Raw genomic sequence first — 13,925 nt, forward strand, 5'->3', positions numbered from 1 at the left:
GAGAATTATGACAGTTCATTTGGAGTAGATATTATCTGCCCATGCAGTATTCAATGACTCAGAGTTCATTGATGATGTTTTTTCTGTAGCTCTCAGTGAGGAAACTAAAGATGCACGTGAGTAAGAGGTTCCTGTCACAGCCTGCATCTTACAGTCCTAGCAACACATCAAGACAAAGGGAGGGTAAATCCACTAAGTTTAGTTCTGGATCAAACGCTTTCAAATATACATTAACGAAATATAGGAGCATTCAGCATAAAAGATAAATGGGGAGGCCATGTGACAGTCAACATCCACTTAACAAATATTTATTGAGCACATATGATGTGCCAGGTACTGTGCTAGGCACTCTAAAGCAATTAATTTTATATATACAATAGATAACTAATAAGGACCTACTGTATAGCACAGGGAACTCTACTCAGTGCCTTGTAATGACCTATATGGGAAAAGAATCTTAAAAAAAGAGTGAACATATGTATATGTATAACTGATACACTTTGCTGTTCAGCAGAAGGTAACACAACAATGTAAATTAACTATACTCCAATAAATTTTTTTTTTTTGGGGTCGCGTCAGTTATTGGTTGAGGCAGGCAAGAGCTTCGTTGAGGCATGCGGCCTCTTCGTTGTGGAGCAAGGGCTTCTCTCTAGTTGTGGCGTGTGGGTTTCCTCTATCTAGTTGTGGTGCGTGGGCTCCAGGGCGCACGGGCTCTGTAGTTGTGGCATGCAGGCTTAGTTGTCCCACGCCATGTGGGATCTTAGTTCCTGGACCAGGGATCGAAACCATGTCCCTGGATTGGAAGGCAGATTCTTTACCACTGGACCACCAGGGAAGTCCCCAAAATTTTTTTTAAAAATTAAAAAAAAAAGCAATTAAGCAACAGAGAATGTTTATCCCAAAGAAGCTTCAAAACAAAAGGGTTGAACGGTCTTCAAATGCTTGAAAGCTTTTTGGGGTGCAATCAAGGCTTATTCCAAGTAGCTCCCCAAGAAAGAAGGAAGACCCATATAAGAAGAGGCAGAATAATGATGACGGTGGCTAATATTTATTGGTCCATGGTACAGCTCTATATCATGTTCTTTTCTAAAAGCTTTATGTGTACATTATCTTATATAATATTCAGAATAATCTTATGAAGTTCATACCATTGATAACCTTATTGTATTTGTGCAAAAACAGGTGTTCAGAGAAGTTGGGTAGCTTGGGTCTTGGACTGTGGCTAAGAGGAAATTGAAACAGCCTGATGAATTTCAGAGCCTGAGCTCTTCAGAGTTTAACAGGAAGAGAAGTGCTCCTCACCATGAAAGTGTTCAGAAGGAATTAGCAAGAATTGATGTAGAGAGGATTTTACGTGGGTCTAAAAGTTTCTATATTCAACAAGCACGTATAAACTACCAATTACATGCACAATATTTAGAGCCACAAAGAAGAAGAAGGGGTAGTGGGTAGCCCTGCCCTTGAGAGCTCACAGTTTAAAAGAGAGAAAAGTATATAAAATAATATAATCAAAGTCATAAGGGCAATGATAAATGCATGTAAAAATAAACATGGACAGGAGACACAAATTCAGCCCAAGGTGGAGGGAGGTCAGAGAAGGCCTCATAAGGGAGATGACTTTAACCTAGGTCTTAAAGGATGCATAGGAGTTTGCCATATGGAAAAGGGTAGTAAAGTCATTCCGGACAAAAGAAGTGGCATTTTCTCAGAGATTATTAATGGTCATCCATGGCCATGATTAGTGGGGACAACAAGGGAAGTGGGGAAGATTTCCTGGTGCCTTTAAAACCACTATTCACCTACATGCTCAATCAGCACCTGAGGAGAAAGGGAAAAGCCCTTACGGTCTGTAGCATACTATGATGCTCCACGGCTCTGCAAGGAAGCTGCCTGCATTATTTCCGCTGATCCTCAAGGAGAGCTGGAAGGATGGAGGGCAAATGCAAAGCCAGTCTGTGTAATCCTAAAGCCAACAGGGGCAAATTTTATGATATTGTCTAAATTGTCCACAATGATAAGAGTCAGTTGGGTGAAAGGAGTTTCTGAGAGATGAAACAATAATGTCGACACAGTCTGTCTCATTCTGCTTCACCAAGAAACACTAATAGGCATGACAAGAAATGGACCTGGCCTGATCAGTTAGAATAAAGTACAGAGTATGGCACGGAAACATACTTGGACATTACTTACCACCCATTCATTCTTCAAGTTACGCCTAACAAGAATTTCCTACATTCTATATTTATTTTCTATAGATAAAACTTTGTTAAAATGTTTGACTTGACCTTTCCCTATTGATAGCTAGAATCTATGACCTTTTGTTTTTTTTAATTTATTGATGGTAGACATTGTGAGAGAAGATTTAAGGACTATCTTTTGTGCCAACATGTCACAAGAACTGAAATTGCTCCAGGGACTTTTCTGGTACTTGTGATCAGATGGTCTATGGTACAAGAAGCCCAAACAACCAGAAGAAGAGAAAAATCCCTGGATGCAATTTTCAAAGACACACTTACCCATGTCGAAAGAGTAGATCAGATTGTTACCCTCCTCCCCAAATATCCCATGATAATTCCTCGATTTTGTTTCCTTTTTTAATGAAATGTTGGTTGTTATTGCTAGGGAGGTTGAACGAAGAGGGGAGCATGAAGAAGGAAGGAGGAAAAAAAAGTAAGGAAAGAAAGAAGGGAGGCAGGGAGGGATGAAGAAAAGGGGGAAGGAAGGAGATCATAAGAATAAGTGATTTAACCTCTAAAACACTTGTCAAAATGTTCTCCTTTGCATTTTCACTTATCTTAAATCTTAATATTTCCTAATCTCATGATATTGTTGGATATCATGAAACCAATCTGATCTCTGTCCTTTGATCATTACACTGGATTAGTGGGGAGTCTTTGGTTACTAAGGAGAATCACATTAGCAGTAACATTAAGTCTTTACATTTGTTTCTGCCATTCTTGAATGTCCCACTAAAATTAAAATCCATTTCAAGAACAGAGAATAATCAGACACACTTTTTTAAATCACTTTCCCATTTTCACTCCACCCCTGAGTTCTCCTTTTTGCCCCACAACCTCCTCATAGCGATTTTCACCTCTGCATTTCTGACTGTGTAGATGATGGGGTTCAGCATGGGGGTGACCACTGTGTAGAACACAGCCACCAGTTTTTCCTCAGTGAAGGTGGAGGAGGGTCGCATGTAGAAGAAGATGGCAGGTCAAAAGAACATGACCACCATGATGTGAGAAGCACAGGTGGAGAGGGCTTTGCGTCTTCCCTCTGCTGAATGGTTCCTCAAGTTGACGAGAATGGCAATGTAGGAGGTCACCAAGATGAGGAAGGAGCACAGAGCAATTAAGCCACTATTGACCAACACAATAACCCCCTCCACAGAGGTGTCAGTGCAGGCAATCTTGAATAATGGCTGGAGATCACAGAAGTAGTGGTCAATCACATTGGGACCACAGAAGGGCAATTGGATGGTGATGAGAATCTGAATTACGGAATGAAAGAAGCCCCCAAGCCAGGAACCAGCCACTAATACATGACACAGTTGACGATTCATAATGTTAATATAATGAAGGGGTTTGCAGATGACCACAGAGTGGTCATAAGCCATCACCACAAGCAAGAGGATCTCAGTGACCCCAAAGAAGTGAAAGAAGAATATCTGAGCCAGACAACCCTCCAGTGAGATGGTTTTAATCTTGGTAAGTAAGTCCATGAGGAATTTAGGGACAATAGTAGAGGAATAGCTGATTTCCACCAGGGACAGGTAGCTAAGGAAGAAGTACATGGGGGAATGCAGACTCTTACTGGCTTTGACCGTCAGAACAATGAGGCCGTTGCCTACCACCGTGGCCAAGTACACGGGAAGAAACACCACAAAGCACACTCTCTGCACCTCTGGATCCTCGAAAAGACCAGTGAAAATGAACTCGGTTACATTATTTTTACTCACCATGGATTCCACTCAAAGAAGATGGATCTAAGAGAAGAGACCTGTGACAAAACAAACACAATCATAACACCAGTCCTTCATGTTTACTTAGCACTTGCCTGTTGATAGAACTCTTTCACACATAATATCTGACTGGTTTGTTTATTTATTTATTTGTTTGCTAATATAGTAAATGTTTATTCATTCAGTGCTCAGTATCCCACTCTATGATTCAATCTACCTCACAAAAATTCTATGATCCCCATATTACAAGTGAGAAAACTGAAGCTCAGAGAGGTTGTGAATTAGCGAAGCCATCCAGTAAGAAATGGATTCAGAACAAGAACTAGATCATTTTATTCCAGCTAGTATGTTGTTTCAAGGAAACCACACTGAAAAAATAATTACCATCTTCAGCATTAATAACCATCTATAGATATTAATGACTAACCATTATCCCATTCTCACTATGCCTTTATGTTAGAAATTCTCAAGTGAACTTGTGCTCCTGAATCTCGTTTTCTCCTTTTATTCCCCAGAAATGCCAGTCCCATTGATATTTCTCCCTTTCCAAGGAATGTCATCGATATTATCCTGTCTGAACTAGACAATCTTCTGAATTATTTCAGGCCTTATGGTTCCACTCAATCCCACAGCTTCATGAATTTTTACACACATTTTTTGAAATTTCTGACATCTGAGACCAAAGTGAAAATCTGGAAGCTGTTGAGAATACAGCTCACTATCAAACGTAGTTCAAATATAATATATGGGGATACAAAAGCTTGCTTGTTTCTGTCTTCCAGTTTTCCTGCCATTGGCAAACATTTTTGTCAGAAGGATTTAAGGGTTTATTTTAATTCAATGCTTTGACCAAATGTTTTATTAACCTACCATGTGCCTAGGCAATTCAGGACATATGAAAGAAGAAAGATGGTTCTCACTCTCAAGAAGCTTGCAATTTCAAACAATTAAATGACACATTTATAAAACGAGGCAGAGAAAACTCTCAAGATTTTCTCTGCTTTTAAAACTACTATGAAAGATCTCTTATTCCTCTTATTATTCCTTCTTCCCCTTGTGCATCCATGCTGAAATAGATTAATTACTTCCTTCCCCCCAGTTTTTCTCTTAATGAGAATTTGAAGACATACACAAGGTGAAAATATGCTGAGAGAATCCTCAGTAAGTTATCTGGCTAAAACTGGAGAAGAAACGGGGCATTGAAAGGCTTTTAAAAAAAGGGGCAACCTCCTCCCAGGACGGGCTCAGCGGCTACCATCTTGCGAGCTCAGCTTGCTTTCTCCATTTGAGAAAATCTTGGAGCTCGATTCCTGTCAGCTCCATCTCCAAAAGTATCTGGCTGTCCACAACTCTGCTGCTGAAATTTTTTCTTGCTAGTATTTTTCAACTTTTATGTTCGGGAGGACCTTCAAGGTGGCAGAGGAGTAAGACATGGAGATCACCTTCATCGCCAGAGATACATCAGAAATACATCTATATGTGGAACAACTCCTACAGAACACCTACTGAACGCTGGCAGAAGATCTCAGACTTCCCATAAAAGCAAGAAACTTCCCACATAACTGGGTTGGGCAAAAGAAAAAAAGAAAAAACAGAGACAAAAGAATAGGGACGGGACCTGCACCAGTGGGAGGGAGCTGTGAAGGAGGAAAGGTTTCCACAGACTAGAACCCCCTTCCTGGGCGGAGACTGCAGGTGGCAGAGGGGGTAGGCTTCGGAGCCGCAGAGGAGAGCACAGCCACAGGGGTGCGGAGGGCAAAACGGCGAGATTCCCGCACAGAGGATCAGTGCCGACCAGCACTCACCAGCCCGAGAGGCTTCTCTGCTCACGCACCGGGGCGGGCGGGGCTGGGAGCTGAAGCTTGGGTTTCGGAGGTCGGATCCCAGGGAGAGGACTGGCGGCGTGAACACAGCCTGAAGGGGGCTAGCTGGGAGGGAGTCTGGGAAAAAGTCTGGACCTACCTAAGAGGCAAGAGAGACCATTGTTTCCAGGTGCGTGAGGAGAGGAGATTCAGAGCACCGCCTAAACAAGCTTCAGAGACAGGCATGAGCCGCAGCTATCAGGTCAGAAACCAGAGACAGGCATGAAACACTAATGCTGTTGCTGCAGCCACCAAGAAGCCTGTGTACGAGCACAGGTCACTCTCCACACCTCCCCTCCCGGGAGCCTGTGCAGCCCGCCACTGCCAGGGTCCCGGGATCCAGGGACAACTTCCCCAGGAGAACGCACAGCGCACCTCAGGCTGGTGCAACGTCATGCTGGCCTCTGCTGCTGCAGGTTCGGCCCGCGCCCGTACCCCTCCCTCTCCCCGGCCTCAGTGAGCCAGAGCCCCAGAATCAGCTGCTCCTTTAACCCATCCTGTCTGAGCGAAAAACAGACGCCCTCTGGCGACCTACACGCAGAGGCGGGGCCAAATCCAAAACTGAACCCCGGGAGCTGTGCGAACAAAGAAGAGAAAGGGAAATTTCTGCATCCAGCCACAGGAGCTGCGGATTAAATCCCCACAATTAACTTGATGTACGCTACATCTCTGGAATACCTGAATAGACAACAAATCATCCCAAAATTGAGGCGGTGGACTTTGGGAGCAACTGTTAACTTGGGGCTTCCTATATGCGACTGACCAGTTTCCAATTTTTATATTTATCTTAGTTTAGTTTTTAGTGCTTGTTATCATTGGTGGATTTGTTTGTTGATTTGGTTGGTCTCTTCTTTTTTTATATAATTACTTTTTAAAGTTTTTTATTTTAATAATATTTTTTAATTTTAATAACTTTATTTTTTTATTCTATTTTTTTCCTTTCTTTCCTTTTTTTTTTCCCTTTTCTTCTAAGCCATGTGGCTGACAGGGTCTTGGTGTTCTGGCCAGGTGTCACGCCCAAGCCTCTGAGGTGAGAGAACCAAGTTCAGGACATTAGACCACCAGAGACCTCCCGGCCCCATGTAATATAAATTGGCGAGAGTTCTCCCAGATATCTTCGTCTCAATGCTAAGACCCAGCTCCACTCAACAACCAGCACGCTCCAATGCTGGACACTCCATGGCAAACAACTAGGAAGACAGAAACACAACCCCACCCATTAGTGGACAGGTTGCCTAAAATCATACTAAGTTCACAGACACCCCAAAACACAATGCGGTCCTGCCCACCAGAAAGACAAGATCCAGCTTTATCCAACAGAACACAAGAACCTGTTGCCTCCACCAGGAAGCCTACACAACCCATAAACCAACCACACCCACTGGGGGTAGACCCCAAAAACAACAGGAACTATGAACCTGCAGTCTGTGAAAAGGAGTCCCCAAACACAGTAAGAAAAGCAAAATAAGAAGACAGAGAAATGCACAGCAGATAAAGGAGCAAAGTAAAGGCCCACCAGACCCAACAAATGAAGAGGAAATAGGCACTCTACCTGAAAAAGAACTCAGAGTAATGATAGTAAAGATGATCCAAAATCTTAGAAATAGAATGGAGAAAATACAAGAAACGTTTAACAAGGACCTAGAAGAACTAAAGCGCAAACAAACAGTGATGAACAGCATAATAAATGAAAATAAAAATTCCCTAGAAGTAAATTAATAGCAAAATAACTGAGGCAGAAGAATGGATAAGTGACCTGGAAGATAAAATAGTGGAAATAACTACTGCAGAGCAGAATAAAGAAAAAAAGAATTGAAGACAGTCTTAGAGACCTCTGGGACAACACTAAACACACCAAGATTCGAACTCTAGGGGTCCCAGAAGAAGAAGAGGAAAAGAAAGGGACTGAGAAAATATTTGAAGAGATTATAGTTGAAAACTTCCCTATTATGGGAAAGAAAAGAGTCAATCAAGTCCAAGAAGCACAAAGAGTCCCATACAGGATAAATCCAAGGAGAAACACACCAAGACATATATTAATCAAACTATCAAAAATTAAATAAAAAGAAAAAATATTGAAAGCAGCAAGGGAAAAGCAACAAATAACATACAAGGGAATCCCCATAAGGTTAACAGCTGAACTTTCAGCAGAAACTCTGCAAGCCAGAAAGGAGTGGAAGGACATATTGAAAGGGATGAAAGGGGAAAACCTACAACCAAGATTACTCTACCCAGCAAGGATCTCATTCAGATTTGACAGAGAAATTAAAACCGTTACAGACAAGCAAAAGCTAAGAGAATTCAGCACCACCAAACCAGCTTTACAACAAATGCTAAAGGAACTTCTCTAGGCAGGAAACACAAAAGAAGGAAAAGACCTACAATAACAAACCCAAAACAATTAAGAAAATGGTAATAAGAACATACATATTGATAATTACCTTAAATGTAAAAGGATTAAATGCTCCAACCAAAAGACATAGACTGGTTGAATGGATACAGAAACAAGACCTGTATATATGCTGTCTACAAGGACATATACAGACTGAAAGTGAGGGGATGGGAAAAGATATTCCATGCAAATGGAAATCAAAAGAAAGCTGAATTAGCAATTCTCATATCAGACAAAGTAGACTTTAAAATAAAGACTATTACAAGAGACAAAGAAGGACACTACATAATGATCAATAGTTCAATCCAAGAAGAAGATATAATAATTGTAAATATTTATGCACCCAACATAGGAGCACCTCAATACATAAGGCAAATACTAACAGCCATAACAGGGGAAATCGACAGTAACACAATCATAGTAGGGGACTTTAACACCCCACTTTCACCAATGGAAAGATCATCCAAAATGGAAGTAAATAAGGAAACACAAACATTAAATGATACATTAAACAAGATGGACTTAACTGATATTTATACAACATTCCATCCAAAAACAACAGAATACACTTTCTTCTCAAGTGCACATGGGACATTCTCCAACACAGATCATATCCTGGGCCACAAATCAAGCCTTGGTAAATTTAAGAAAATTGAAGTCATATCAAGTATCTTTTCCAACCACAACGCTATGAGACTAGATATCAATTACAGGAAAAAAACTGTAAAATATAGAAACACATGGAGGCTAAACACTGTGCTACTAAATAACCAAGAGATCAATGAAAAAATCAAAGAGGAAATCAAAAAATACCTAGAAACAAATGACAATGAAAACACGACAACCCAAAACCTATGGGAAACAGCAAAAGTAGTTCTAAGAGGGAAGTTTATAGTAATACAATCCTACCTCAAGAAACAAGAAACATCTCAAATAAACAACCTAATCTTACGCCTAAGGCAATTACAGAAAGAAGAACAAAAAACTCCCAAAGTTCGCAGAAGGGAAGAAATCATAAAGATCAGATCAGAAATAAATTAAAAAAGAAATGAAGGAAACGATAGCAAAGATCAATAAAACTAAAAGCTGGTTCTTTGAGAAGATAAACACAATTGATAAACCATTAGCCAGACTCATCAAGAAAAAAAGGGAGAAGACTCAGATCAATAGAATTAGAAATGAAAAAGGAGAAGTAACAACTGCAGAAATACAAAGGATCATGAGAGGTTACTACAAGCAACTCTATGCCAATGAAATGGACAATGTGGAAGAAATGGATAAATTCTTAAAAAGGCACAATCTACTGAGCCTGAGCCAGGAAGAAATAGAAAATATAAACAGACCAATCAGAAGCACTGAAATTGAAACCGCGATTAAAAATCTTCTAACAAACAAAGCCCAGGACCAGATGGCTTCACAGGTGAATTCTTTCAAACATTTAGAGAAGAGCTTACACCTATCCTTCTCAAACTCTTCCAAAATATAGCAGAGGGAGGAACACTCCCAAGCTCATTCTACGAGGCCACAACCACCCTGATACGAAAACCAGACAAAGATGTCACAAAAAAAGAAATCTACAGGCCAATATCACTGATTAACATAGATGCAAAAATCCTCAACATAAAACTAGCAAACAGAATCCAACAGCACATTAAAAGGATCATACACCATGATCAAGTGGGGTTTATCCCAGGAATGCAAGGATTCTTCAATATATGTAAATCAATCAATGTGATACACCACATTAACAAATTGAAGGAGAAAAACCATATGATCATCTCAATAGATGCAGAAAAAGCTTTCAACAAAATTCAACACCCATTTATGATAAAAACCCTCCAGAAAGTAGGCATAGAGGGAACTTACCTCAACATAATAACATATATGACATATGACATATGACATATATGACAACCCCACAACCAACATCATTCTCAGTGGTGAAAAGCTGAAACCATTTCCACTAAGATAAGGAGCAAGACAAGTTTGCCCACTCTCACCACTATTATCAACATACTTTTGGAAGTTTTAGCCACAACAATCAGAGAAGAAAAAGAAATAAAAGGAATCCAAATCAGAAAAGAAGAAGTAAAGCTGTCACTGTTTGCAGATGACATGATATATACATAGAGAATCCTAAAGATGCTACCAGAAAACTACTAGAGCTAATCAATGAATTGGTAAAGTAGCAGGATACAAAATTAATGCACAGAAATCTCTGGCATTCCTATACACTAATGATGAAAAATCTGAAAGAGAAATTAAGGAAATGCTCCCATTTACCATTGCAACAAAAAGAATAAAATACCTAGGAATAAACCTACCTAAGGAGAAAAATGACCTGTATACAGAAAATTATAAGACATTGATGAAAGAAATTAAAGATGATACAAACAGATGGAGATATATACCATGTTCTTGGATTGGAAGAATCAACATTGTGAAAATGACTATACTACCCAAAACAATCCACAGATTCAATGCAATCCCTATCAAACTACCAATGGCATTTTTCACAGAACTAGAACAAAAAATTTCACAATTTGTATGGAAACACAAAAGACCCCGAAGAGCCAAAGCAATCTTGAGAACGAAAAACGGAGCTGGAGGAATCAGGCTCCCTGACTTCAGACTATACTACAAAGCTATAGTAATCAAGACAGCATGATACTGGCACAAAAACAGAAATATAGATAAATGGAACAGCATAGAAAGCCCAGAGTTAAACCCACGCACATATGGACACTTTATCTTTGAAAAAGGAGGCAAGAATATACAGTGGAGAAAAGACAGCCTCTTCAATAATTGGTCCTGGGAAAATTGGACAGCTACATGTAAAAGAATGAAATTAGAACACTCCCTATCACCATACACAAAAATAAACTCAAATGGATTAAAGACCTAAATGTAAGGCCAGACACTATCAAACTCTTAGAGGAAAACATAGGCAGGACACTCTATGACATAAATCACAGCAAGATCCTTTCTGACCCACCTCTTAGAGAAATGGAAAAAAAAAACAAAAATAAATAAATGGGACCTAATGAAACTTAAAAGTTTTTGCACAACCAAGGAAACCATAAACAAGATGAAAAGACAACCCTCAGAATGGGAGAAAATATTTGCAAATGAAGCAACTGACAAAGGATTAATCTCCAAAATATACAAGAAGCTCATGCAGCTCAATATCAAAAAAACAAACAACCCAATCCAAAAGTGGGCAGAAGACCTCAATAGACATTTCTCCCAAGAAGATATACAGATTGCGAACAAACACATGAAAGGATGCTCAACATCACTAATCATTAGAGAAATGCAAATCAAAACTACAGTGAGGTATCACCTCACACCAGTCAGAATGGCCATCATCAAAAAATCTACAAACAGGGCTTCCCTGGTGGCGCAGTGGTTGAGAGTCCGCCTGCCGATGCGGGGGACGTGGGTTCGTGCCCCGGTCCAGGAGGATCCTGCGTGCTGCGGAGCGGCTAGGCCCGTGAGCCATGGCCATTGGGCCTGCGTGTCCGGAGCCTGTGCTCCGCAGCGGGAGAGGCCGCAGCAGTGAGAGCCCCGCGTACCAAAAAAAAAAAAAAAAAATCTACAAACATTAAATGCTGGAGAGGGTGTGGAGAAAAAGGAAGCCTCCTACAGTGTTTGGGAATGTAAATTGATACAGCCACTATGGAGAACAGTATGGAGGTTCCTTAAAAAACTAAAAACAGAACTACCATGTGACCCAGCAATCCCACTACTGGGCATATACCCTGAGAAAACAATAATTCCAAAAGAGTCATGTACCACAATGTTCATTGCAGCTCTATTTACAATAGCCAGGTCATGGAAGCAACCTAAGTGTCCATCGACAGATGAATGAATAAAGATGTGGCACATATATACAATGGAATATTACTCAGCCATAAAAAGAAACAAAATTGAGTTATTGTAGTGAGGTGGATGGACCTAGAGTCTGTCATACAGAGTGAAGTAAGTCAGAAAGAGAAAAATAAATACCGTGTGCTAACACACATATATGGAAACTAAAGAAAAAAAAAAAAGGTTCTGAAGAAACTAGGGGCAAGAGAGGAGTAAAGACACAGACGTAGAGAATGGACTTAAGGACACAGGGAGGGGGAAGGGGAATTGGGACAAAGTGAGAGAGTGGCATTGACATATACACACTACCAAATGTAAAATAGATAGCTAGTGGGAAGCAGCCACACAGCACAGGGAGATCAGCTCGGTGCTTTGTGACCACCTAGAGGGGTGGGATAGAGAGGGTGGGAGGGAGGGAGACACAAGAGGGAGGGGACGTGGGGACATAAGTGTACCTACAGCTGATTCACTTTGTTATACAGCAGCAGCTAACACAACAGTGTAAAGCAATTATACTCCAATAAAGATGTTAAAAAAATTTTTTTTATGTTTGTTAGAGCCTCCAAGTTTGGGGCAGGATGAGATGTGAAGATGTCAGAAAATTCAAGAAAACTTCTATTTTGTAAGACTCAAAAGGATTTGATAAGAATATGAATTGTCAGTTTTGCTCAGTTCTAAAAATCTATACTCCAAAGCTTTCATGTCTGTCTTATCCCTCACTAGCATCAAACATAATAAAATCAAAATAAACTTCTGATAAAAATCAGGTTTCAAAATTTCTATAAAAGGGGGGGGTGTGTGTACGCTGGAAGAACAACTGAGCAGGAGAGATGAAGCAAGATGGGGATCCCTTACTGGTGCAGGGAAATGGAAACAAGGAAGGCATCGAAAACAACCCAAAGAGGCTGGTGGCCTAAAAGAAACTGAAGCATGTGGTTACCTGATGTTCACTGTCAACCTGACAACCAAATCAGCAGATACTGCTGTGCTGTATTCAGCTTCCTCTGTGTACTGGACTACAGTAAACATGTTATAGTCCTCTCCTTATTTAATTCTTCCTGTAACACTTTGAGGTAGTGAACTGATAGATGAGGAAACTGTGACTCAGAGAGGTTAAGTTACTTACCCAAAGAAACACAATTTGTGAGTGGTTGAGTCAAGACTGAAACTCAGGCCAATCTAGAAAGGGAGGAAGAGCCTCCCTCAACATGAGTATGGGATGAACCTGAGAAAGGAGAGCAAATAAGGAAAGAGCATAATACGTGAATGACATTTTTCTAGTGAAGATCAAAGTACTACAGTACCCGCCCTCATGTGGCTCAAGAAAAACCTAGCCTTAGCTATTGGTTCAGTCTCTCGTGCCACAATATACTTATGAGTGCCTGATCCTTGGGTGAAGAAGTATGTCTATATTCCTTACAGTCCAGAATGGACATCAGAGTCTTGGTGTAGTGAACACTAAAACAGGACAAAGATAGTCCAAAACGGCATGGGTCTATTCCACTCCATTTTCTTCTAGTACTCAACAAAGTTGGAGGAAGAGATAGGAAGGCAATATTAACTCCTCAGGGGGAATTCCTCGAGCCTCTTATTCGTGGGCAGTGGAATAAATAGTAAAGTAAGTAACATCAAATGTCTTAATTGCCCCCAGAGGTAAAAAGCAACACCCAGGTTTCATACAAAGTGATGCAGTCCCATGTGCCTTGTATGTCTATTTAACCTAGTCCAAGCTACCACTATCTCATGGCTGGATTACTACAATATGTTCTTAACTGTTCTCCCTGCTCCCACTTTCTCTCCTCAAGTTTATTCTCCAGATAGCAGAGTCAGCAAGATC

At 40.4% G+C, this 13,925-nt stretch overlaps 1 protein-coding gene across 1 annotated transcript; it reads right to left on the reverse strand.

Annotated features, from left to right (window-relative positions):
- Positions 1 to 2,578: 2,578 nt before the first annotated feature.
- On the reverse strand, positions 2,579 to 5,168 carry OR4B1 (olfactory receptor family 4 subfamily B member 1). Its single transcript, XM_022592290.2, is given in 1 exon segment — positions 2,579 to 5,168. A coding segment is annotated over 1 exon segment (927 nt). The 5' UTR covers positions 3,965 to 5,168; the 3' UTR covers positions 2,579 to 3,037.
- Positions 5,169 to 13,925: the final 8,757 nt, after the last annotated feature.

Source organism: Delphinapterus leucas, chromosome 7 (assembly GCF_059928025.1).
Source record: "Delphinapterus leucas isolate spDelLeu-1000000601 "Yukka" chromosome 7, BTC_Dleu_Yukka2, whole genome shotgun sequence".
Taxonomy (NCBI): Eukaryota; Metazoa; Chordata; class Mammalia; order Artiodactyla; family Monodontidae; genus Delphinapterus; species Delphinapterus leucas.